This window comes from Mesoplodon bidens (genome assembly GCF_964165515.1).
Source record: "Mesoplodon bidens genome assembly, chromosome: 7".
Lineage (NCBI taxonomy): Eukaryota > Metazoa > Chordata > Mammalia > Artiodactyla > Ziphiidae > Mesoplodon > Mesoplodon bidens.
In genome coordinates, this window is record NC_138164.1 from 53,082,552 (window position 1) to 53,110,373 (window position 27,822).

General features: G+C 44.7%; 1 protein-coding gene and 1 pseudogene across 3 annotated transcripts in view; both read left to right on the forward strand.

The window, feature by feature from the left end:
• GALNT18 (polypeptide N-acetylgalactosaminyltransferase 18) overlaps nucleotides 1-27,822 on the forward strand; it is a 352,781-nt gene that overhangs the window by 268,649 nt on the left and 56,310 nt on the right. For both annotated transcript variants that reach the window (XM_081239978.1, XM_081239977.1), the window contains exon 7: nucleotides 25,852-26,037. In XM_081239978.1, the coding sequence (XP_081096104.1) occupies nucleotides 25,852-26,037 (186 nt within the window). The remainder of the gene's footprint in view (nucleotides 1-25,851; nucleotides 26,038-27,822) is intronic.
• Nucleotides 12,128-13,905, forward strand: LOC308620112 (60 kDa heat shock protein, mitochondrial-like; annotated as a pseudogene). The gene has a single exon. The product of its transcript is annotated as a 60 kDa heat shock protein, mitochondrial-like (transcript).

Here is a 27,822-nt window from a genome sequence, read left to right on the forward strand (position 1 = left end):
CAGAAGCCATATTTTTGGAAATTGTGAAACATTTCTGAATAACTCATAGATCAAAGAAGAAATTATACTAGAAATTTGAAAATATTTTGAACTGAATGATAACAAATATACTACATATTACATTATGTGAAATGCAACCAAAATAGCACTTAAGAAAAATTGTAAATCAAAACAGTATGGTAGGGCTTCCCTGGTGGCGCAGTGGTTGAGAGTCCGCCTGCCGATGCAGGGGACACGGGTTCGTGCCCTGGTCTGGGAAGATCCCACATGCCGCGGAGCGGCTGGGCCCATGAGCCATGGCCACTGAGCCTGAGCATCCGGAGCCTGTGCTCCGCAACCGGAGAGGCCACAACAGTGAGAGGCCTGCATATCACACACACACAAAAAAAACCCCCAAAAAACAGTATGGTATTGGCATAAAATCAGACACATAGATCAATGGAACAGAATAGAGATCCCAGAAATAAACTCATGCATAAATGGTCAATTAATTTACAACTAATGAGCCAAGAATATACAACAGAAAAAAGATGATCTCTTCAATAAATAGTATTGGAAAAACTGGACAGCCATATGCAAAATAATGAAACTGGACCATTATCTAACACCATACACAAAAATTAACTCGAAATGGATTGAAGTCCTGAGCGTAAGACCTGATACCGTAAAACTCCTAGAAGAAAACATAGGTGGTAAGCTTCTTGACATCTGTATTTTCAAAGCTCTTTCCCTACGGTTATCCTATTTAATTTACGCAGCAATCAAGTGCTATAGGCAAGCCAGATATTATTATCCTAATGGTGTTATACAATTTAAAATGTTTATATTGGCCAAAAAAGTTAATTCATTCTATGGTTTATTATCTTATTATCAAAAGCATTATTTTAGCAACAAAGTTAACAAGAAATCAATTTAAGTACTTTGTAATCTATAAAGTGCTCTATACTAAACATGATCATATCTATTATTATTATACATGTAGATGTATATGTTGCATAAATATACAACCATACATTTCATATAGTGCTTTATTTTTTTAAGCATGCTTTAATTTGTAAGGAGTATTGTAGTCCTACTATAAGCAAGTCCCATTGCTTGGGGCTTGGTGACAGTCACCAAAATTCAAAGTACTGTGTTAGAGCATACAATTGGCTAAACCTAGATTATAGGCCCATGCTTACTTAGCTGCCAGGGGTCAGGGACCCTTTTAGGTTCCATGGGCCCAAGTATTACACATGATGTGGTCCCTCATATAGGAAAGGAATTTAGAACCTTAGAATTTAGGTACAAATGTCCTCTAAAACATGTAATATAGTATCTAGGATATTGTACTCCATATCCCAAGTATTTTATCATAAATGGGATTTTTTAAAAAACCTCTTTATTATGAACAACTTCAAACATATCCAAAAATAGAGAGAATAGTATCATATATCCCCTTGCATCCATCACCCAGTGTCAACATTATCAACTCATGGACAATTTGGTTTTAATCTCTGTCCCTACCCAATCCTCCCCAACTCCAGTTATTTTGAAGCAAATCTCAGACATTGTATCATCAAAAAAATTTTCATTATGCATCTAAAATAGAGAAGAACTTTTTAAAAGAAACGTGATCACAATACTATTTCCATCCTAAAAGTACTGAAAAGAATTCCTTAATACCACCAAATATTCAATCAGTGTTCAAATTTCCCCAATTCTCTCATAACATTTTTTTACTTTGTTTTACAATTGTTTCTTGAATCAAGATCCAGTTGATTAATATATCTTGCAAGTCTCTATGAATCTACTGGGCTTCTTTCTCCATCTCTTTTTTCTCCTTGTAATTTATTTTTAAAGAGATCAGGTTTTTTGTCCTGTGGAGACTCCCACAGTCTAGATTTTCCTGATTGCATTCCCCTGATATCATCTAACATGTCCTTCTGTTCCATATATTTCTTCTACATTGCTAGTTAGACCTAGAGATGTAGGTTCGATTTTGTAGCAAGAATATTTAATAGGCAGTATGCGCGTACTTTTATCACAAGGTACTTAATGTCTTGCTGTCTCTTTATCCTGTTTCATTGCTACCTCTAACATAAACATTTTGCTTTACTTTACACTTTAAAAAAATAAAAGGGAATATGTATACATTTACATCTCCTCTTTCTTAGATAAATGGTAGTATGCTATGCACACTTTTCACTATTTTGGTTTTTTATTATATAAATTTTTTTCTGAAGACTACTTTATAATAGTATATAGGGGTATTCCTTATTGTTTTTTTCATAGCTGCATGGTATTCCAATGCATGCACATTCCATGGTTTATTCTACCAGTTTCTTGTTGAGGGCATAGTGCTACAATGAATTGTCTTGTGCATACAGTTTTTCATATTTTTCTGGATTATTGTTTGAATAGGTTCCTGAAAGTGAAATTGTGAGGTCAAAGGGCAAATGCATGTGTAATTTTGCTAGACATCATCAAATATCCTTCCAGAGGGGTAGTGTTTTTCCCACCAGGAATGATGAAGGTGCCTGTTTCCTCACAGTCAACTAACAAAGTATGTTGTGGAATATTTGGGGTGTTGCCAATCTGACAGATGAGAAGTGGCTTTCAGAGTAGTTTTAATTTTAAGCATTTCGCTTATTAAGACCTAGGTTGAACAGCTTTTCACATGATTAAGGCCATTTGCATTTCTTTTTTCCATGAGCTTTTCATATCTTTGGCCCATTTTCCTGCAGGATTGTTAATCTTTATTTTTAGAGTCTCTTTACACGTTAGGGATGGTAATACTTTACCTATCATATACATTGCAAATATTTTCTCTCAGTGTGTTACTTGTTTTTTGTTACTTGTCTTTTGATTTTTCTTCTGGTGTTTTTTTGCCATGCAAGTTTTTGTTTTTGCTTTTTTTTTTAATGTAAGCAAAAGTCTTTTTCCTTCTTGCTTCCAGAGTTTAGTCAGAGTAAAGTTTACCCACTATCAGGGTAAAGAAAAATTTACTTATGTTTTTTTCTAATACTTGTATGGTTGTATTTTTTACATTTTAATCTCTGATTCATTCAGAAATGATCCTGATGTATGGTGTGAGGAATGGACCCAATGTCTTATTTTCCTATATGGCCATCCAGTTATCCTAACACCTTCTATTTAAAATTACATCTTTTCCTCGCTGGTTTGCAATACTACCTTTATCATAGACTAAATTGCCATACATATTTGGGTCTGTTTCTGGATTTTCGATTCTAGTTCCATTAATCTGTTAGTGTATTCATATACTAATATCACACAATTTTAATTATGTAGCCTTTATATTGTTTGTAAGTTCAAACTTAAAAATGTTTGTAAGTTGGATTCTGGCTTGCCAACTGTGTATCATGGAGATCTTGGATTCAAAGGAAGAGAAGATCTGTGAGAGACAGAAATATCACCTTTCCCACTTCCTTCCTATCTAGACTTTAAAATACTTAATGTCAAGACTTATGGCTACTTAATTTTCACACTGATGCTTGGAACCTAGTATGTGCTCAATGAACAGGTTTCAAATTTGAAGGCCAGTCAAGTGTAAGAGAATTTATTCTGTATATCTCAGAAGGTTAGAGCCATGAACAGTGGGGTGGAAGCTGTAATGGATGTAGTTATCAATTCAATATGAGAAACAAATATTGGAATCATAAAAAGGAAGGGATGCCTAATGGAATCATGAGCTCCCTATAATAGGACATGAACATGACCACCCCTCGGTATTACTAGAAAGAGATGAGATTTATGACCGAAATACTAATAGTTAATTGTAGTGTAGCAGTAATTATATGTGAGCTACTGTCCTAAGTGCTTTACATGTATTAACTCCCTTAATCCTTGCAGCAACCTTGTGGTGTAGAATCTTTTATTACCCCCACTTCCAGGAGGGTATACTGAAGCACAGAGAAGTGATATAACTTGCCCTAGGAAAATGGTAGGACATATATACACTACCAAATGTAAAATAGATAGCTAGTCGGAAGCAGCTTCATAACACAGGGAGATCAGCTCGGTGCTTTGTGTCCACGTAGAGGGGTGGGATAAGGAGGGTGGGAGGGAGACGCAAGAGGGAGGAGATATGGGGATATATGTATACTGATGTATAGCTGATTCACTTTGTTATAAAGCAGAAACTAACACACCATTGTAAAGCAATTATACTCCAATAAAGATGTTAAAAGAAAATGGTAAAGCTGAGATTTCAACCCAGGAAGAGTGGCTTCAGAAACCATTATGCCTTTTATAGATAGGCATAGTGTAGTGGCTTTCAGTAAGAAATCAGATCAGATTTCTCATGATCTCCTTGTGGATTCATTTATGTGTGTATTCATTCATTCATTCTTGCCAGGTGCTGGGAAACTGGAGGTGAATGACATAGACCCTGTCTTTGAGTGGCCCTCAGTATAGCGGGAGAGACAACCACCTCCCCATCTTCTAAGTGTCAATACTAATCTAACAGATTATAGAAAATGTCATGAGCTTAAACAGGATGTTTTGACCCCTTCCTCTATTGTGACTTTAAGGACTTCTGTGTTTTTTGATCTACCAATGGCGACTGTAGTAAGTATAAAACTCAGAGAAACTGCTGACACTACTTCTTGTGAGAGTTCTAAAAAAAAAATTAAAAAAAACAAAAAATGCAAACTATTATTCTTTTTCCAAATTATGAGTAGTAGTAAAGATCAACACGAACTAAAGCAACAAACAAAAATGAACACAGTAAAAATTTTAAAAGCTAAAAAATTGATTGAAGAAATGACTAGTAATATAATTTACACCTGCAAAATTTGATTCAGGAAAACTAAGATTGGTTGAAATCATGACCACAAAAGAAAACTCTGTGATGGAGGCCATAATTGTAAAAAAGATGTAGATTTAAAAATTACTGATAGGTAAGTCATATCTTAGTTGTAAAATCAATGCAAAAAGTATTAACCCCATGAAAATAAGTCTAGTAAAATAAAATAGAAAATTAGCATAAAAGGAAATATATTTTAATTACATTATATAGAAAATTGACCAAGAGAATTAAAGTCCCTTAATGACATTTATTCCAGAAAATACTTCCTGGATGAAAATTTATCCTTGTGAATATAATTTGGATTGAAGCACTAAGTAAGGCATAACCCAGTGCTCAGGATCAAAATGGCAAGGATGAAAGATGCTGTGTGCTTTACAGTAGCACCCAAGAGGGAGTGACCCCTCTACCCCTGGGAGCTGGGTGAGGCTTCACAAAGGAGACAGCATTTAGGCTGGGCCTAAGCAATGAAGGTGTGTTATTCAGATGGGAAGAGGAGGACAGGTGTTCCAGAGAGTTGAGGTGACACGTGCAAAGTGACAGCTGAGAAAGAACATGACTATGGCTGAACTCTAAGGCTGGGATCTGTAACCTGGGGCTAAAACAGAGGGCCAGTGACAGACAAGGTAGAACCATCAGATGGAGAAAAAGAGTGGTCATTGGCAATCCAGCGGGTGGCCTTCAGTGAGCTCTTTGTTCATCCTGGCTTGTCCAACATTTTCATCAGTGACTTAAGTAAAAGGAAAAAGTGAACTTATGGTGGATGACCTATTACTGGGAGAGTCCAGGCAGACATTTCCTTGGTTACTAACATTGGCCTTTCTAGGTCTGAAATGTCTAAGAGTCGGTTTAGTGGCATCAACTCTTGGGCAACAAAAGAAGATTATTATTTCATAAAGCAGATACATGCTCCACAGTTGGTAGCGGTATTAGGCCACAAGTCTGGAAGATGATGATAATATTATTAATCATAACAATAATGAGAGGATGAACTTCCATTTATTGAATGCTATTGACACATCACTTTGTTTATATTATCTCGTTAATTTTTTTTTTTTTTTTTTGCGGTACGCGGGCCTCTCACTGTTGTGGCCTCTCCCGTTGTGGAGCACAGGCTCCGGACGCGCAGGCTCAGCGGCCATGGCTCACGGGCCCAGCTGCTCTGCGGCATGTGGGATCCTCCCGGACCGGGGCACAAACCTGTGTCCCCTGCATCGGCAGGTGGACTCTTAACCACTGCGCCACCAGGGAAGCCCTATCTCGTTAATTTTTATGTAAGTCCCATGAGGTCCGTGTTGTTATCCCCATTTTGTAAGTTAGGAAGCTGGCAGTAATAGGATAAAATGCCTCCCCAAATCACTCAAGATAAAAACCAGCCTGAGCGGTTTCAAGGTTCATACCTTATCACTGTGTCACGATGCTCACCCACCTCTGCCTTCAGGGTTTAAAATTGTCCATGGCATAAAGTTTAATTTCAGGAGCTAACCTGGGTCAGCATCACTTTGGAAAAGGACCACAGTACCGTTTCAGTGCTTGAGGATTCAGCCCAAATCCCTCATGGGAGATGGGGCCTGGTTCAGACAGTACCACGCAGTATCTTCACCTGAGGTCGCAGGAGACATCAAAACTGGAGAGGGTGACAGAGACAAGAGCTGAGCTGAAAGCCAGAGTCCAGAGTGTCAGAAAGGAGATAGATTGAAGAACTGCCAAATGAGAAGAGCTGGTAACAGGAGGTCAGAAACCTGGGTTCAGGGAGCCAGAGACACAGAGGAGGAAGAGAAAGCAAAGTAGGGGATATAGCAACTGCCCAGAACAGGCATCGCCATTATTTGAAACTTTTACAAAATATATCTAGGGTTAAAGGGCTAGAGACTTTGCTAAAATTACTAGTGAAAGAGGCCCAAGCAAGTGTATGTGTGCTTGTCAAGCCTGCAGGATACTGAAGCACCCGAGGGACCACAGGGTCCTCCCCAGAGGCCTTGGGCTTAGAAGACTGAGTAAGCTCATTGCTGACATCATGGTTGTTCTCACCCAGCCTTGGGTGAGAACAAGGACACTAATTAAAATACCACGATTTTAGGTACATCAACTAGTCTCTGCCAGCACAGTGACAGAGACGTGAAAAGGAAGAGAAGGGGTGTGGGCACCAGTGTTCTCTCTCAACTGGAAAGGTCTCAGGAGACCACCAGAAGCAACATCTCATAGAAAGCATACAAGCAGATTCTCTGACCCACCCCCTGTCCCTGGAGATAGAGAAAATTAAACACCTTAAATTGGATTTTAGTTTCTGTTGCTTCTAAATGTTATGGTTGGTCCAAGCCAGCTGGAGCTAGAGTTCAGAATAACCCGCGAGCTTAGGGCAACACGTCCTTCGGGGGTGGAGGGGGGCCTGGGGTGGAGGGTGTCGTGGGCTGCCATCACTTTGTATCATTCTTTCGTGAACTGGGATCTGCCGTGGCATTGTCCTTCAGCTGCTGTCATGGGGTAAATAAAGCCTACAGGAGGCTGCAAGCTGTACAGTGGAGTAACTATTCATCTATGCCGTCTTCTGAGGCCAAGGATTTCAAGACATGAGACACAGGTTTCAAGGTTGCAGGCTTTTGTTTTTCCTAAGGGCATTTTCCCAGTGACTCAAAACTTTTTTTTTTTTTTTTGGTACGTGGGCCTCTGACTGTTGTGGCCTCTCCTGTCGCGGAGCTGAGGCTCCAGACACGCAGGCTCAGCAGCCATGGCTCACGGGCCCAGCTGCTCTGTGGCATGTGAGATCTTCCCGGACCGGGGCACGAACCCGCGTCCCCTGCATCGGCAGGTGGACTCTCAACTACTGTGCCACCAGGGAAGCCTGACTCAAAACTTTTGCTAAGGCATTGTCCATGTGTTCCCTTAGCACTGTGTGAGATGCTCATAGTGGTCTGAGTGCTCATTGGAGGTCAAGATGTAGCCTTTCATGGTCCTTATAAATGAGTTATTAAAGTTTGACAAAGATGGCATTGAGATTTCAAGCCCAGATGCTGAGAGATTTGGGGGTACCATTGACTAAGAAAGGGGTCTTTGGTGTAGAGAGTTGGTTTGTGGGGAAAAATGGGGCAAGTTTGATATTAGAAATAACAATGGAAATAACCAGAAAGCTCGCATTATTCGTCCATCTATTTATTTACACAGTGAACATTTATTATGCTGCTTGTGTTCTGCACTTGGCATTAGGGGAGAAATGTAATACCCGGATCTTGACTTCAGCAAGAAGCCAGAACTAAAGGTAAAGAGAAGATTTGGAGGTGAGACAGGGGATCAGGTGCCCTCTGTGTGCCCACTGAAGGTAAGAGGATGGAGGAGCCCAGAGAGGATGAAAGTCTGAACTAGAAAGAGGTTTTAGAATTGAGCATGGGCATAGGAAATGGGGCAGGTGGCAGCGTGATGCCCATAGTTACAGAGAAGAATTGACTAGAAAGATAAGAGCTGGGTTGGTGGAAAATCACAGGTGTCATGGGAAGCATTTCAGGATTGCACTAGTCATGGTAAGATGACCACTAATGATAATAGGTACCATTTATTCATTGTTTACTTTGTGCTTGGTGCTTTTATTTATTTAATACTAGACAGTGTGCTGAGCGCTGGGCATAGAGTGATGAACAGGATTGTCTACATTGTACCCTCTTAGAGCTTACATCCTGGTGAGTTTTATGCTGTATGTCATTTCGTCCTGAGAACCCCAAGAGGCTAGAATTATTATCCTCATTTTACAGACGAGAAGACTAAGGCTCAGAGAGGTTGAGTCAGTTGCCCAGGTCCCACATAGAAAGAGTTTGGTGGAGCTGGGATTTGAACACGGTTCTGTCTGATGCCTGAGCCTCTAAAACCCTGTACTGTGAGAATATGAGTGGAGAAAGGGCATCCAGATGCAAGTGGAAGAAGCCTTTGAGGGGACAGTTGGGGTCAAGGGGTGGTGATAGAATACAGATTTCAAAGGAAGGATTGAGGGGGCAAGGAGTTTAGAGATTTTATTTGACCAAGAATGGAGGGAGAGGGATTCCTTGAAAACTGCTCTCAGGCACAGGCCAAGTGCAAGGGCCCTGGGAAAATATGGACTTGACCTTGAGAGAGGAGTTGACATTGTCTTTCTAGGTGGTCAGCTGTAGCCAGCCCTCCTCTGTTGGAATGTGTGCCACTAGGCGTGGCCTCCTGGGACCGTGGGGCCTGAAATTCCCAGGGCCCTTGAGGTCTGAGCATCCTGGGGCCTACGAAGCCTAAACTTCCAGGATTGGGGTCTTCTCTGCTTGCGATCTCCATATGGGAGGGGAGCTTAGCGCCCCAAGCAGCCCAGAACCAATTATTCTGCCATGCTGGGTAGCCAGAAGGTATCTGAAAACATTGAGAGGAAGGCTCTTTGCCATAGCACATTATCTTTAGCTTACCAGCCACGCAGTGACTGCAATTACAGAGCAGCCGCAGAACAGACACAGCTTAAACAGTACGTTGTAAAAGTTTTACGGTTAGTAAAGATAAGTGCAAAATTAATCCCTAAAGTACAAAGCAATTAAAAAAGTACATAATGAAGCAATTACCTAGAAATGGTGGGGAGCAGAAGGAGAGGACCCATGGACAATTTTATTCTGGAAGGGTCTTCACACTTACGTTTCTTTAATTGTGTTCAATGAGAGAGCCATAGCAAAGTAAGATTAATAAGCTTCAGAGAAGAGGTAACAATCGATAAAGGGGTTTGAGAGCCAAGCTGAAGAAAATTTTACCTTGTTGAAAAGTTGGGACCAAGGTGGAAAATAGCTATAAAGGCCATTATTGGGACCATTAATGGAATTTGATTATAGGCTGTGGATTAGATAATAGTAATGTCTCAATGTATAATTTCCTGATTTGGGGAAAAAAGCAAGAGCAAAAGCGTAAAAAACCTGGGAGCCAGCAATGGATGTTAAAGCTCCAGAGAGTCAGTTTCTCACTCCTTTTCTTATTCTTTTTTTGTTTTGTATTTTGTCTTTCTTTAATTGAGTCTGCCTGCTGCTTTGTATTGTGCCCTTGGAAGGTAACTTCTTTGCCACCATTACATCGTGTTTCCAATTTTCCATGAAGGGACCACCAGGCAAGGCCAGAATCAGCTCCTCAGAATGATAGAAACTGAGCAGGGACTGCCCCCCCTTCCTTCTCCCCCGCCTCCTCCTCTTTCTCCTCCCCTTCCTCCCACTCCCCTCCCCCTCCCCCTCTCTTCCTCCTCCCCCTCCTCCTCCCCTTCCTCTCACTCCCCTCCCCCTCCCCCTCTCTTCCTCCTCCCCCTCCTCCTCCCCTTCCTCTTCCTCCTCCTCCTCCCCTTCCTCTCCCTCTCCTCCCCCTCCTCCTCTCTTCCTCCTCTTCTTCCTCCTCCCCCTCATCCTCTTCAGCATCAGCATCTGTATCAGCATGATCACCATCCAAACAGTGTTGTGGTTTTCTTTTGAAAAATCCTCATACTCACAAATCTGAAATTGCAGAAGGGGAATTAAGAGACATCTACTCCCATTGCAAATGCTCTTCACTTTGTAAAGCAATGCAAGGGGCAAGATCCTGATGAGTAAAATTTCCCAGTGCTTACCAACGATGGTTTACAGAAATTATCCCTACACACAAGTTTTTCCATCAAGCGGGCTTACCTGCACATAAAGTCAGCCCTGAAGAGAGTTACCCCCAGTAACACCCCCAGGAGACATTTATTCCCCGAGGTCCTGTCTCTCTCTGTGTCTGGGCTCTCTCTCTAGTTTTGGATAGTCTAAGGAACGGGACCTCTTTCCTTGCTTAGTGCTGGCCACACTCCATGCAGTGTGTCTGGCTTTATTCATTATGCCTACTTCAAATGCTGCTCCTCAGTGAGTGAAGGTCTTGATGGTGTGTGTCATTTTCACTGCCTTAGAATTGGTAGTCCTATAAAGAAATCATGGCATAGGGGAGAGAAAATATTAGTAATACTATGATTTCAAGGCAGATGCTTATCTTGGGTTTCAGTGTTTCTAAAATCAGGTTGTGCCTAATAAATTTGGCACATATAGATAAATAATAAATATATAAATAAATTACAATTTATTATCCAAATCAGAACACTTTTGAAAGTAAAAGAGGATACCACTAAGTGTTACACTAGACCAGCAGGCATGAACCAATGTTGTCATGGGCAAACCAGGACATGATCACTTAACTTATAATTTTATATGTACATTTAATGCAATTTCATTCATTTGACGTTATTTGGTAGGCGCCTGCCATAGGTGACATTGGGCATACGATGTTTAACATTGAGCATGTAATGCTTAAAATTACATGCTTGGGCTTCCCTGGTGGCGCAGTGGTTGAGAGTCCGATGCCTGCCGATGCAGGGGACACGGGTTCGTGCCCCGGTCCGGGAAGATCCCACATGCCGCGGAGCGGCTAGGCCCGTGAGCCATGGCTGCTGGGCCTGCGTGTCTGGAGCCTGTGCTTCGCAACGGGAGAGGCCACAACAGTGAGAGGCCCACATACCGCAAAAAAAAAAAAATTACATGCTTAATATTTGGCATACAATGTTTAAAAAGTAAACACAGCCCCTTCCCTCTTGGAGCTGACGGTATAACGGGACAGACAGCTGATAAAAGGGAACAAAGAATAGATGTATAGTTACAAATTGTAATGAGTGCTGTATTAGTTCATTCCGGCTGCCATAACAAAATACCATAGACTGGATGGCTTAAACAACAGAAGTTTATTTTCTCACAATTCTGAAGGCTGAAAGTCTGAGATCAGGGAACCAGCATGGTCAGATTCTGGTGAGAGCTCTCTTCCTGGCTTCCAGACAGCCACCATCCTGCTGTGCCCTACATGGTAGAGAGAGAGCTCTACGGTCCCTTCCTCTTCTTATAAGGACACCAGTTGTGTCTGATCAGGATTCAGCCCTTACAACTTTATTTGACCTTCATCACATCTTTAGAGGCTCTATCTCCAATACAGTCACATGGTGGGGGGCTGGTGATAAGGCTTCAACATATGAATTTTCGGGGTCAGAGAGACACAATGAAAAACACAGAATGTAAGTTCCAAAAACTCATGGGCTTTGTAGGTTTCGTTCAGTGACAAAATTCCCATCTCATATTACAGCCCCCAGCACATATTATAGCTCCCAGCACAAAGGAAGGAAATACTAAATAAATAATGGTTGAATTGAATTAAAGCAGAGAAGGGACATGATCTGATTTATAATTTTAGAAGATGGATTGGACAGCAACAAACTCGCAAACAAGCAAAAAAACTTATTAGAAGGCTATTGATAGGAGGAGGGAGGGGACACGGGCTCATTGCTGTGTGTGCCCTGCAGTCTGTCCCTCACTCGCTGCTGACGGCCTGTCTTGTCGCCCGCAAGCCGTGCCACCACCCCACAAAAATGCTTCGATTACCCACAGTCCTTCACCAGATGAGGCCAGTGTCCAGGGCACTGGCTTCTCATCTCACTCGGGCTTATGCCAAAGATGTAAAATTTGGTGTGGATGCCCGAGCCTTAATGCTTCAAGGTGTAGACCTTTTAGCTGATGCTGTAGCCGTTACTATGGAGCCAAAGGGAAGGACAGTGATTAGTGAACAGAGTTGGGGAAGTCCCAAAGTGACAAAAGATGGTGTGACTGTTGCAACGTCCATTGACTTAAAAGATAAATATAAAAATATTGGCGCTAAACTTGTTCAAGGTGTTGCCAATAACACAAACGAAGAGGCTGGGGATGGCACCACTACTGCTACTGTACTGGCACGCTCTATCGCCGAGGAAGGCTTCGAGAAGATTAGCAAAGGTGCTAATCCAGTGGAAATCAGGAGAGGTGTGATGTTAGCTGTTGATGCTATAATTGCTGAACTTAAGAAGCAGTTTAAACCTGTGGCAACCCCAGAAGAGATAGCCCAGGTTACTACGATCTCTACAAATGGAGACAAAGTAATTGGCACCATCATTTCTGATGCGATGAAAAAGGTTGGAAGAAAGTGCGTTATCACAGTAAAGGATGGAAAAACACTGAATGACAAATTAGAAATTATTGAAGGCATGAAGTTCGATAGAGGGTATATCTCTGCATACTTTATTAATACATCAAAAGGTCAGAAATGTGAATTCCAAGATGCCTATGTTCTGTTGAGTGAAAAGAAAATTTCGGTGTCCAGTCCATTGTTCCTGCTCTTGAAATTGCCAGTGCTCACCATAAGCCCTTCGTCATAATTGCTGAAGATGTGGATGGAAAAGCTCTAAGTACACTCGTTTTGAATAGGCTGAAAGTTGGTCTTCAGGTTGTAGCAGTCAAAGCTCCAGGTCTTGGTGACAACAGAAAGAACCAGCTTAAAGACATGGCTATTGCTACTGGTGGTACAGTTTTTGGAGAAGAAGGGCTAACTCTAAATCGTGAAGATGTTCAGCCTCATGACTTAGGAAAAGTTGGAGAGATCATTGTGACCAAAGATGATGCCATGCTCTTGAAAGGAAAAGGTGACAAGGCTCAAATTGAAAAGCGTATTCAAGAAATCATCGAGCAGTTAGATATTACAGCTAGTGAATATGAAAAGGTAAAACTGAATGAACGTCTGGCAAAACTCTCAGATGGTGTTGCTGTGCTAAATGTTGGTGGGACAAGTGACGTTGAAGTGAATGAAAAGAAAGACAGAGTTACAGATGCCCTTAATGCTACATGAGCTGCTGTTGAAGAAGGCATTGTTTTGGGAGGGGGCTGTGCCCTGCTTCAGTGCCTTCCAGCCTTGGATTCAAAACTCCAGCTAATGAAGATCAAAAAATTAGTATAGAAATTATTTTTAAAACACTCAAAATTCCTGCAATGACCACTGCTAAGAATGCAGGTGTTGAAGTTGAGAAAATTTTGCAGAGTTCTTCAGAAGTTGCTTATGACGCTATGCTTGGAGATGTGAATATGGTGGAAAAAGGAATCACCGATCCAACTAAGGTTGTAAGAAGTGCATTACTGGATGCTGCTGGAGTGGCCTCTCTGTTAACTACAGCAGAAGTCGTAGTCACAGAAATTCCTAAAGAAGAGAAGGATCCTGGAATGGGTGGGATGGGAGGTGGGATGCGAGGTGGGATGCGAGGTGGCATGTCCTAATTCCTAGAATAGTGCTTTACCATCATGAATGAGCTGTGAAAGGAAGCTCAAGGCAGCGTTCCTCACCAGTAACTTTAATAAGAGAGGTCAGCTGAAGGAGATGACTGAAGAAAAGGCTGGCTGATGTTTAAGAAAATCGCTATAAGGGCTTCCCTGGTGGCACAGTGGTTGAGAGTCCGCCTGCCGATGCAGGGGACACGGGTTCGTGCCCCGGTCCGGGAAGATCCCATGTGCCGCGGAGCAGCTGGGCCCGTGAGCCATGGCCGCTGAGCCTGTGCGTCCGGAGCCTGTGCTCCGCGACGGGAGAGGCCACAACAGTGAGAGGCCCACGTACTGCAAAAAAAAAAAAAGAAAATCACTATAACCATCAGTTACTGGTTTCAGTTGACAACATAGAATGGTTTACTGCTGTCATTGTCCATGCCTACAGATAATTTACTTTGTATTTTTGAATAAGGACATTTGTACATTCCTGATTTAAAAAAAAAAAAGGCTATTGATAGAGTTGTCCACACAAAAATAATTGGACCAGAATGTTGTCTGTGCATATTGAGAGATGTGATTAAATTTAAGCTATATTTAGGAGGTAGAACTGACTGTATTTGCTGATGCATTACTGGCTGTGAAGGAGGAGGAAGAGAACATAATTATGGATGAGTTACATAATCATTTATGTAGGTTTCAGGCGTGGGCTATTAGATGGATGAGGGGAAGACGAAGGGACAGCTGGGGAGGCAGGGAAGGAAATCAAGAACTTGGTTTTGGACAAGGTAAGCTTGCGATGCCTGAGAGATACACACGTGGAGGTGACATGTAGGCAGGTGGATATATAAATCTCGAGCTCAGCAGAATGTGGTGTTTCCTCCTGCCCTGAAAAGTTCTTATTACAGCGGTGGTGAATCTTATCATCAATGGAATCTTACACTGATAATAGTTATACCTCACACTTAGTGGGCTCTAAACTTGGGCTAGGTGTTGAAATTCTCTCATTTGATCCTCACAACTACTTTTGCAATGTGTTGTTTTTGTGACACATTGCACAGACAAGAAAACTGAATATTAGAAAGTGAAATGAAATGTCTGAAGTCACCAATCTAGCAAATGGGAAATGTAGGATTTGACACCAAGACTGTTTAACCCCTGTTCTCTAACCACAATGTCCTCCCATCTCGCAAGAGGCAGAGGTCTTGGAAACATTTCCTACTGTGCTTCTATATTATCATGTGACCTTGAACCTCAGGTGGGAAATGAAAGGTAATCTGTTAGGTCCCCTGCAGTTCTGCTATACTGCAATGCTGATCTCTTTTGTAAATCCCATTTTTAATGTGCGTTTGCTGTAGGTACCTATCAGAGATGAAACCCAAGCTGACAATTCATTTTGATGTGTATGAAAAGGGCAAATCTCTTTAAGTGAAGACCCAGCACACTAGCTTTCTTAATCTGAATTCCAGTGGAGTAAGAGGAAAACTCTTTAAAACAAATACTTCTGAGTGAGAAAATGTTCAGCATCTCAGATTCGTTTTATCATCTGAACGATAACCTCGAGCGTTCCTCTGAGACGAATGTGGGTGTGATGCTTGGGCCAGACACACAGCTTTTCCTCTAATGTTTGCACCCAGGGTCTGCCAAACTTCCCCGTGACACATGGGTCACCTGTCATCTGGCTCCACCGTGCTGGGAGGTGACAGATTGTATTATACTTTCCTCTAGTGATTCTGAGTGCCCTGCATTTCAGAAAGGACCCTCCTAACTTATCCTCCTGGCTTATCCTTTGGACCAGTGTCACCCTTTTGGTGTGTGTGTGGGGGAGGGGCATCTGGTACGGACAGTCAATTTGAATTTGATTGGAACATGCTAACGAACTGTTCATATGGGGAATAGGGGTTGTTTCTGATTAGATTAAGCTTCTGAGAGAGGAAAGAAACAGCCACTGATTAAAGACATAAAAAAGGAAACACATTAAATGAGTCAGTAGTTCATTTTCATATAGCAAAGTATAAATTAAACAGTCCTGGGGATCAGCTTTGAATAGCAGCTGGGTAGAGTGAGCTTTTCTGAATACATCCACAGGAGAAGGCGCTCACAGCAATTCAGAGGGGCTTAACCCACCAGAGACGGCTCTGAAAACTCCTGAGTAAATGGATGGGCTGAGTTATCTGATAAAAATGACTCTCACACTAGGGACGGGAAGGGTTTTGTTTGGATTTCAGAAAATTGTTCCCTGAGTCCCTGTGACATTCAAGCTCATTATTATTCTCTAACAGTATCAGTGATGGTAATGGAGCCAGAGATCTTAGTTCAAAACAAAAGATGCAATTAGAGTAGAGAGCACACGTGTCAATGGGACCCTGATTTGGAACGTGGCCAATACTTCTGTCTCAGAGCTTGGGGCTTCTGTAGTCTTGATTCTATAGAAACGCCTGGGCTGGAACTAGCCTTCTCAGCTTCATGCATGGGGAAGCTGTGAGGGTCAGCCCTGCTAGACTGTGTCACCTGACCAGGGCTGGCAGTGTGGGTGCAGCCGCGCCTCCCCCTGGCTCACACTAGGATCTGTGGAGCTGCCATGGGGCTGTGTCGGAGGAACCCTGAGTCATGAATGGTCTCCAAGCCCCTGGCTTCTCCTTTTCCAGCCTGCTGGCTTCTCCCTTGGTTTTCTGACTGCTGCTCTGGTTCTGAACTGGAACCAGACTCTCTCCTACAGCCTGTTTTGCAGGAGTCCTAATACCTGCCTACCCCTGGCAGCTCCCTCTCTCCCCACTGGGGACTAAATCTCTCTGTATCTTCAGTCCCTAGTGGGGACCTGCTCTGAATGGACTCATCATCTGGACCTGGACAATCTCTCCCCATGCCTTCTCTGCTTCTGCTGCAAAGTCTCACCTGATAGATTGAACCCCTGTTTATCCATGCTGCAGGGCCCAAGCCTCTCTGGTCACTTTGCCTCTCCACATGCTGGCAGCTTGTATGAATCAGGGAAATGATCACAGTCTGCAACAGCAGCCCCCAAACCCCAAAGGCTGAAACCGGAACGAGTTTATTTCTCACTCACTTCACAGTTCTCTAAATGTTGGGGGGCTCTCCTGGGCAGCTCTTCTCCAAGTGGTAACTGAGGACTCAGGTTGCTTTTCTTGGGGGTTCCCCATCTTTGAACTTCAAGGTCATCTTGGCGTAAACATCCAGCGGATTGGGAGGAGAAGCAGTAGAAATGTTCATGGGTTTCCCACACTGGATACTTACCCACGTGGGCCTGAAAGTGACAGGCCTGAGCTGCTCACACAATCCCTCCCGACTTCAAAGAAGGCTGGGAGGGGCTTCCTTGGTGTGGCAGTGGTTGAGAGTCTGCCTGCCGATGCAGGGGACGCAGGTTCGTGCCCCGGTCCGGGAAGATCCCGCATGCCACGGAGCGGCTGGGCCCGTGAGTCATGGCCACTGAGCCTGCGCGTCCGGAGCCTGTGCTCCGCAACGGGAGAGGCCACAACAGTGAGAGGCCCGCGTACCACAAAAAAAAAAAAAAAAAAAAAAAAAAAAAAGGCTGGGAGATGTAGAGGAACACAACACAGAAATTCGTAAACAGTAGGAGTCAGCCACATCCTTGGAGACCACCCTTCTCCTGGCTTCACTTCCCCAACCCCAGGTAGAACCAGGCCTGTCTTATTCCTTTTCTTCCATTCTGTCTTGAGTCCACCCTAGCCTGCATCTGGACAATAGTAATCAGGGCTGTTGGCTGCTATGAGTTTTAAGGTAACCATGTATAAGTTCACCTTGTTTGGAATGACTGAAAGAGGGCTTCTAATCTCAATGACCACGTGTTTGCTAAGCGATCCTCCTGGAATTTCCCATAAGGAAATGAACTACCACGGTCCCAGTCTTTAGAGTCAGAGCATTAGGGTCCAAGGAAAGCTGGGGCCCCTGTCTATGATGGGCTGGTTTGCTGAGTTTGGCACCATGGCTGCCCCTGGGTTTCCTATAGGTAAACAGCTATTTCAGCAAATCTCAAGTTCCTGCAAAACAGCCTTTGAACTTTTCTTCATGAAAAGTTTCCAGACATTCCAGCCCAGCTGGTCTCTTCTTGGATTCCTGCCGGATGAATCCTCCTGCTGCCTTCTGATAGTTCTGAAGGATCCCTTTCAAACAGGGAAACTGCTTCAAGGGCTTCTTACGGCTGACCCAAAATCAGACCCCTTCAGGGACATCTTCCAAGAAAAAGCATCATTTTTTTTTTTTTTTTTCCCAAGCAGCAATTCTGTCCAAAAGACCTTTCGGCAGTGTTTTATTGTAAGAATAGGGCTTGGGAAACTGGATCCCCAGGGAGTGTTTTTCTGTGGAGTCTGATAGAAGAATAAGCATTGTCAGACTTTAAAAAAATGTTTCCTTACGCTTGAAAATAGTGAAATATCTGCCTTTGGAAACCTGGGAGAGCACCAAGGAAAGTGCACAAGGGGGTGACTCAGAACTAAGGCTCAACTCTCAATCCTTCATTCATGCAACTTATTGAGTATCTATCATGTGCCAGGCCCTGTTTAGGCTCTTGAGATTCCTTAAGGAGAGCAAGGTGACCATGGGTCTCCTCTCACAGGCTGGTGTTTTGGGCCCATAAATAGGAAAAAGGCTCCATCTCACTGGTACTCAGGGAAATGCAAATTAAAACTACAGTGAGGGTGAATTTCACACCCATCTATGAACGATGCCAAATGTTGGCAAGATTGTAAAGCAACATGAGTGCTCATCTGTTCTGGTGGGACCGGAACATGGGATTCTCACTTTGGAAGAGTTTCACTCTCCCTAGGAGAGTTGAATGTGTGTTATAACCTATGGCTCAGAAATTCCACTATGTGCAGATACACAGAGGGGTGCTCTCTCTTGGGTGCCGAGAGACATGTATAAGAATATTCGAAGGAGCACTATTCATAATCCTGAAAACAACCAGACTGTGGACCACCAGGAGAATGCATAAATAAATGTCTGTACATTTATACAATGGAGCACAATGGTGATGAAAATAAATGAAGCAAGAAGCAAGTTGAAGAATGCAGACAATATACTTCCATTTATACAGCATTTAAAACCAGGTAAAACTAAGTACATAGTTGAGCTTGATGGCAAGGAAATTATTAACAAGGTTCAGGATAATGGGTTACCTTTGTGGGTAAGGAGCAGCACACAGAGATTTCTAAGTTGCTGCCAATACTGTTTCTTAAGTGGGCGGTAGGTAAACAGTTGTCCCTTGTGTTATGTGTCTTTAAACTGTACATATACAAGGTACACAGGCACACAGCTGGAGGAGGTATAGGTGACATGGGAATGCAGAGCAGAGGCATTTACCAAATTCAGGGAAGACAGGGAAAGTAGGTAGGAATTAGCCAGGCAAATAATTATATGTGATAGGGGGAAGAGGCTGACAGCCTCTGGCTTTTGACTTAGCTTTGCCCAGGTTTGACCTCTCTTTCCTTCTCATTCCCATGCACGGCTGCTGCTAGAGTGAGACGCATGTGGTTCCTAGGTGATGCCCTCGTCAGTGTCTTTGTTTGCCTGCATTTCTGACCCTACAACCACTCTGCAAACACGTTGCTGGTCTTCTGCCAGCCATTCTCAGGCCTCAGCCTCCATCTTCCTCGTCTTCCTCCCCCCAGCCTGCCTGGGTTGGCTTTTGACTCTTGTCTCAGCATTTCACAGCCAAGTTAGGCGAGACAGCTACACATAAAGGTAATTGACAACATGAACCAAGAAATAAAGGACCACCTGAGTGGTGCAAATCGTGTTTCAGGACTTTGGAGGAATAGGGCCAGGCTGGCTTTGGATGGACGGAGAGCAGGAAGGAGGATGTCTGGGCTAAGGGAACAGTGGGAACATTTTGCCAAGAGAGAATAGCTCATTAAATGTCATAAGGAGATAAAAGCTGGACAGGATTTGGGATCTCATCCTGTGGACTGTGGTTATGAAGTACAAGACTAAGGTGCCACCGCCCCCCAATCACTTACCCTCGGTAGATGCTAATAAATGGTGGCATGCTTTTCCACTGAGCCCAGATGGAGCCTCAGAATCCTTCTTAACCCAGTGCTTCAGAAGGACATTAACCAGTGAATGGATTTAACATGGGAGTGTTATCTGCTATTCCTACCAAAGACTACAGAGTGATTACTAGACTCTGAGTAGGAGAAATGGTCACACTGTATCCTGATGTCTTGCCTCCAGTGTCTCCCTATTTTATAACTCCCAATTCACAACTCTACTGGTTGTCTCAAATACTGGGTAATATTTGAGGTATTGGCAAGAACACTTAGAACCACAGAATGCAAAAAGTAGAAGGTATCTAACATGTCACTGAGTCCAGCTTCCATGTTAGGAAGTTAGTCCACTTCCAAGTTAGTCCACTCTTCCATTTGGCAGCTGGGAGAAACTGAGGCTTGGGAAGGAGACAGGTCTATTTATGTAAGTGGCAAACATAGGACATAAACTCAGTCTTCTGACCCTGACCTTGTACCAGCAGCTCCCAGTCCTGGGAAGGGAAAGGAACCTGACCCTTCCTAAGAACCTACTAGATGCCTGTCTTTGCTAGAGGGAGCTTTTCATACAGCATCTCTTTTAAACCTGCCAGTTGCCCCAATAAAAAGGCAACTGACATCCAAGAACAGGTCCAAGTCAAAGGCTAATGTGTGACAGAGGCAGGATTCACACTCTGCCTACCAGCCCCCAAGACCTGCATGCTTTCTTGTAGTTCCCAGATGGATGCACCACGTTTTTTCAGAAAAAATCACAGGATTAGTGCTCCCTGGGAAGGGCTGTTGGTGAGTGTGACTCGCTCTCTGTTTACAACAGTTCAGGTTCTCAGTCGTGTCTGGGGTCAGCCCAGCAGCTTCTCTCTGGGCGTCTGGAAGCATTGGCTAGGTGGGGGGCTTTCTCTACAGTGAGTTCATGGTTCCATAAGACGAAACTGCCTGCAATCGCGCAGGTTCATTTGATAACTTCCCAAGTTTTATAACGGTAATTCAAGCTCTGCAGCCAAAGTAACTTCTCGTTTGTAGCAGCCTGCACTTAAATGTCAGAGCTTTGCTGAAAAACCACTTGGGTTTGAAGGAAGTCATTGTGTTCAGTAAAATCTGGCACATTTTATGTTTATGGCCTTTATTAGAGGAGCCAGCTAAGCGAGTTAGGCCGCCTCTCTGTATGGTGAATGAAAGCCCAGGGCTCTGGGATTGCTGGAATCACTCATTCAGATCAGTTATTGAACATGTCCTGAGTGCCTGGTGCTGGTATATGCAACGTGCACCTCGTCTTCCTAGAGCTTATACTTTAGCAGGGCAATGGAGGTGGAGGGCAGACATCGAACGAAGAAATACATAAATAGAAGTATTGTGAATAAGCATTAATAAGAAAAAGGGTGGGGTGCTAAAAGTATTCAGAGGGAATATAATTTAGACTGAGTGGGTGAAAGAAGGTAAGATTTGAGCTGGGTAACAAGTGGGGAATTTATTCCAGAAAGATGGACTAGCAGGTGAAAAGGCACAGAGACAGGAAAAAAATTGGTATGGTCAAGAAACATGGTCAAGAAAACAGAAGCCACGAGGTCCAGCCTTGGGCTGACGTGCCACCAGGCATCCCCAGTGCCTGTAAGGCTAGCACACGCCTCACTTGGTAGGAGCCTGGGTCACAAGCGTGCTAGGTAAAAATTAAGTTCTACCTTGGTAGTGGCTTCCTGTGCCCTGTGACCTCATCTGCCTTCTTGGTTGCTGACCCTTGGTCTTCATTTCCCAGCCACCCCTTTGGTACCCAACCCTTGCCCTTCCTCCTCTTGGCATCTCCACCCCCTAGAACTTGCAATGCTAAGCCATCATTCTGTCCCACATCTTTGCCCTCCCTCCAGTGGCCCATTGTGCTTCTCTGGCACAATGCCTCCCGTCTGTAGCCTCTATCTGGTTTGGGTCTTGCCACATCATGCCAGCTAGGACCTGTGTTCCAGGCTTGGATCCCTTTTACTTCCTCATCCTCCCAAACCTCCATGGAAGCTTCATGATGTCATCTTTCATGAGGTCCAAATGTCAGTGATTTTCTTTCCTAACCTTTGTCTGCCATCCATGAGAGGGTCTCTGAGATCAGCTGTGGGTAAGACTTCTGAGATTCTCTCTGAAGAAAGCCATTGGTCAGTGGAGCTGCTCGTCATGCGGGGATCGTGGAGCACAGGCTCTCTCTTGTTTATTTCAGGGTCATTGGGCAGGGTCCAGAAGTGGAGGGGCAAACACGCCAAGTACACATCTTCTGCTCCAACCAGAAGCTGCCAGGAACCCAAAGGCTACATCCAAGGCAGATGCTCCCTATAGATGAGTTTCTTTTCACAGAAGAGAGGAGAACGGAGACAAGCTCTAGGTGAACAGGTGCTTCCAGTCTCCAGAGAGGAGCCTCTCCCTGCTGGGCCAGGCACTCTGGAGGGCAGCACATCTGTTGTCTGTTGGGCTTCAGCCAGACACGTGACTCCTCTGCAATCATTTGTCCCCTGAAGGTGGCTGTACAAGAGAAGCCAATAGCAGCAATCATAATGGTTATTATAAAATACTCAATAATAACAAGTGCAGTCTAAGGGCTTACAATATTCCGAGCACTGTGACAGGGGCTTCCAGAGCCCACAGCTCAGTGTAGCAACATCACTGTAATTTGAGTTTCATAGACGGGATGTTAAGTACCCCAGAGTTGCCGCTCAGCCAGCACAGGGTGGGGCCAGAATAGACCCAGATGTCCTGATCCCACATCGACTGCCATGCATACAGAGCTCACCCGGAGGCAGGCTCAGGGTCAAACACCTACCTGCACTCCATCCCCTTCTTCTACCGGGCGAAATTGAGACTTGGGAGGAGAAATATCCTGCCAAAGGTGACACAGCAGCAGGTGGCAGAGGTAAAAATTGGAATCAACTTCTCGCTGGCTCCAAAGCTGTGCTTTTACAAACTATGTGCTACTCCCACCCAGCTCAGCCATCCCACCTCTGCTGGAAACCCGTGATGTGTTCTAGGCACCATTTAGCACATGTCTAAAGGAGAATATGGTGAAGAGCTTGGAGAACATTTTGAAAGAGGGAAGGAGATTAGTAAACCAGCAGGTACCAGAGTGTTATGGTCGGGAAAGACAGGGCTGGGACCACAGAGCATGACGGGCTCACCTAGTTGAAGGGGATACAGAACTGTGATGCTGAACTGACGCCCCAAGGATGTCAGGTGAAGCGGGGCGGGGTGGGTATGCAATTGCATATGCAGAAATCCAGAGGTGAGAGGAACCCCAGCATGCTGGAGGAAGTAAAAACTGTCAGCATGACTGCAGCACGGAGTGTTAGGAAGCAAGCACGAGGCTGGAGGGGTGGGCAGGGGCCAGGCCGCTGGAGCCTCAGGGGCTGTGCTGGGGAGGGCGCTGTGCAGGCGGGACGGGATCCAATGTACACCTTCAAAAGATCACTCTGGCTGCTGGGTGGAGAAGAGACTGGAGGAGGAAGGCAGGAGGGAGGGCAGTTGTTTGGAGGCTGTTGCAGAGTCCAGATGGGACATGGCAGTGGTCTGGATGAGGGCGGTGGCTACAGGATGGGGAAAGGGGAGTGGCTTCAAGAGGTCAGCAGTGAATTCACACGGCTCCTTTCACCGTGCAGCTAAGGGCAGAATGGGAGGTGTTGCCACCACCCTTCTGATTAGAACCACGGCAGATGCTCCCACTCTAAGATGAAATGGCGACTGAACTCTTTGAGAGACAGGTCTTGGAATAAAAGAGCTTTGTTACAAATCACGTACTGTGTTGGGTCGCTGAAATATGTCAATTAGTAGCCTCCGTTCCAGTGGCACAAAGAATCATTACCCTGACTCCATGTGTTATCAGTAACATATTCACAGGCTTTCCTTGAAAATCTGAGCAAAGTGAATTGGAGATCAGCACAGTCCCCAGAATATACGGGTCATGGACATAAAGGTACACACCCCAGAGCCTTCCATGGCTTCCTTTCCTGGTCCTCGGACCACCCCTGGGTGTGGAAACTTCCTTCAAAGCATGGTCACCTGGGGAAGCACTAGCTCTTCCTTGAGCTTCGGTCAGGCTCAGACTCATCCTTTTGCCTTCGTACCAGCTGTGTGGTCTCGGGCAAGGGACAGCCTTGGTCTCAGTTTCCTCGTTTGGCATTGGAGACAATAACCACTACCTCACAGGGTTATTCTGAAGATTCTGCTGTGTATCATTTGTTCAGTAATAGCTGAGGCTGATTGAGTGCTAATTATGTGTCAGGCATCTTTCTAAGCACTTTGTATATGAGCACTTTAGTCTCCTCAGCAACCTCTTGAGATGGGAACTGTTAGGATCTCCATTGGAGATGAGGAAACTGAGGCACACTGAGATCAAGTGAATAACCCAAGGTCACACGGCTACTATGTGTGATTTGTGCCAGTGCCTGGCACATAGTGGACGCTCAGTGGGGATGCTTATTTCCTTTCCATTGGCCCTAAATATTAATAATATACTAAATGCAAGACAAGATTAGAAAGTCAGTCCATTGCCTTCCAACTTCCAACAGGACCAACTGGTGTGAAATAGCCTGGTGGAAGAGAAGACATTCTCTTCCTAACTAGCACGGGGTGGGGAGGGGAATTAAGCTAAATTTGAAGCTGACCTTTCCTTGGAGGAAAACCTATGGTTGTCGATGAGTACACGTTATAAGCGCAAATATCATCCGCCAAATTGTCCAGTTGACAACACCTCATAAGTGATCACCGCTGTCCACCAAGAGATCTCGATTGCTTTCCACCAAAAGCCTCACTCAGCCTCTCTGACCAGGTATTTCAGATTCATCCCACTTTACTAAGCACCAACCATTTACTGATTGATTGTCTGGTTAGGCATCAATCATTTATATATTTATTCAACAAGTACTTACAAAGTACCTATATGTACCAGGCCTTGTGTTCTGTGCTGGAGATGAGAAACAAATGAGATATGGGTTCTGCCCTCTTGCAACACAGTGAGGGGGAGGCTGACCTATTAGCAGGTAAGTTGTGGTATCAAGAGCTTTGAGGGCCAGAGGAGGAAGCTCTGCCCCAAGAATGAAGCAAAGACCCCACAATAGTGTGGCTGGGTGGCCAGGATCCTGAGAGATGATATTTTTTTTCAGCAGGAGAAGGAGTAGGGAGGGCATTCCAAAATTACAAACAGAATGGGCAGAGGCCTGAAGACACAAAAGGATGTGCACGTTCCAGAGCATTGAACTCCCACAGTGGCTGGAATGATTGTGGCAAGGGCTCCAAGACACTGTCCCTCGACGCTCAGGTTACAAGGTCATTTTTCTTTATTTTTCAAAATCAAATGGCATCCTGTTCAAACTCCTACTCACCAAGGTCAGGGAGAAGTTTCATATTATTCCCTTCTTTTTTTTTTTTTTTTTATTCCCTTCTTTATAGTGCCCCCCCACCTTGGGTTCTGACAGAACTCAGAGCCCAGGAAAGATGGAGCCGCAGCAGGGCACCTAGCTCTCCCTGTGGAGATCACTCATCTGTGTCCAGGCCCAGGTGGTCCATTTTAAGGTGATGTCTCTGTTGGGAGGCTCTGCTGGTCTCTCCATGTCAAGCGCTGCTGCAGACACCATTATCAAGGATTTTGTTAACTTCTCCCCTGGGGCAAGGAGAACCCAGATCGCTGGTCACAAAACGTCTAGTCTCTTCTTTGGGGGAGGGAGGGTGGAAAGACTGGAGAGGGAGGGTGCATTAATTCTTTGCTGGTAAATCCACAGCAACTGGAAACAAGACACAAATTAATGACTCAATAACCTTCCTGTTCTAGGAGTAGAAATAAGGTACAGCTCGCTCCCTTTGCAGACAGGAGAGTAAGCTGAGGAGAGCTGGATGTGTCTGAGCTCGTGTTCGTGGTCACCTGTGGTCTGGGTTCCAGGCTCGGGGTCAGGTCTGGGCACTGATGCATGGCCCGTGTCTTCCGCAGGTGTGGCAGTGTGGCGGGAGCGTGGAGGTCCTGCCCTGCTCACGGATTGCCCACATTGAGCGAGCCCACAAGCCCTACACTGAGGACCTCACCGCCCATGTCCGCAGGAACGCCCTCAGGGTGGCTGAAGTCTGGATGGACGAATTTAAAAGCCATGTGTACATGGCATGGAACATACCCCAAGAGGTAGGAAGGCCCCGTGGGGGTGGGTTTCTTGGGAGTTGTTGGGGAAAAAAACCAAACAAAACAAACCTGAGATTCAACCCTTCTTCCCAGGGGACAGCCAGAGTCTTGTTTGCCATGCTGGAGTGAATTCTCAAACCCTAAGATACAAGATGTTGGAGAAAAGGGGCTGACTATAGGGTGCTAAGGCATCTTACCCACCCCATCCCTGGTCACCTCCTTCTTGAAGGAGGGCTCCTTCCCTCCAGACAGCAGTGTCCTCATTCTATGTGAGAAAGTTGGACCAAGTGGCTCCAAGGTTCCAACATGCTCTCAGGTTCTCAGCTTCTCTGACAATAGATATTTCATGGTCCTGGATTACAAATATCCCAGTAATTACCAAAATTCACAAAATGCACCTTAATTTCCCTGTAGACTGGATTCAAACTTCTCCATCGAACCTTTGACCAGACCAATAAGGAATATTCCTATGCCTTTGGGATTGCTTGAGCCACATGGATGGGGCTGGGCTACATTCCCACATTTTTTAGGCTACTTTTAACTCTCACAGAACCTCATCATCGCCTGCCACAGTCCTCTAGCCCTCTAGTCACCCACACTTAAGAAGTGTGAGAGAGAAAGCAATGTTTCTTTGGTAGTTCTGTTCAGCCTTGCTGTGTGTCATACGGAAGTAACCTTGGACCGCTGGGTTGGGAGAACCCAACAGATGCCAGCCACGGGATCCCCGCCTGCTTGCCAGCTGGTCTGCCTGGAGATCATTGCTTATGTTGCATTTTATGTGAAATGGAGCTGTTGACTGCATGACCTCTTGCTTTCCTTCCAAGGCCATGGCTTCCCCTCGTGAGTCCTTTAGAAAGCCTCTTCTCTCTCTTCCTAATAGGGCAATGATTGATCTTTGCTTAAAGTTTCTATATGAAGGCCTCCTTCCCCGATGTGTCCACCAAGCTAATGTTTTGCTCAGGCTGAGTGATTGAGAAAGTAGGCTGGGTCATGGGTGGGAGCTTTCAGGCAACCCCCTCACTACCACAACCACGGGGAGGGGTCTTGGGTTGATTTCATCCTCCTACAATCAGTGAGATTTCAGCAGTTGGGAAGAAGAATGAGGAACCAAGCAGTACCAGCGGGAGTGCAGCCAGCCCTAATGAACCAGCCCCGAATGCAGCTCTGACAGTGGGAGTGTTTCTAGGGAAACGGTGGTGCCTTCTAGCCCCATCTGTGGCTGTGGGCGTTGGATCACAGCATTCTGGGCAGGATGCTAAGCCCTGCTGTGGGTGTCCTCTGATAGCAAAATGTTAAGCACACTTGGAAACTCCCCAGAAGCTCACCAGCGAAGCACTGTGGATCCCCGGCTTCTGCAAAGGACTGGGATCCTGTCCATTACTGTTGCCCCCCTTCTCTCTGCACCCCAAAGCTGCAAACTTTGTAGCCCTCTCCCCCCGACTGCAGCTGCCAGATGTTGAAATAGACAGCAAATCCAAAGAATAGTAGAGAAGTGAGTGAGTAGAAGTAATTGGAAAATGATGAAACTCAGTGTCTGCCTGTGACTCCTAGAAGAGTTCAAACCAAGTCAAGTGGGTGGGGCTGGGGGGTAACACAAGAAAGGCAGACGAGGGATGGAAATGTCCAGGATGAAGCCTTAGGAGGAGAAGGAAGGGGTCAGTGTGTTTCCTTTTGACCCCCCTGTTCGCTTCTATGTCCAGATTCCCTATTCTGCCTCTTTCAGGCTTGTGCAGAGTCAACACTTTTCCACCTCCCGTCCACTTCTCAAGTCACATCCCAATACTACCT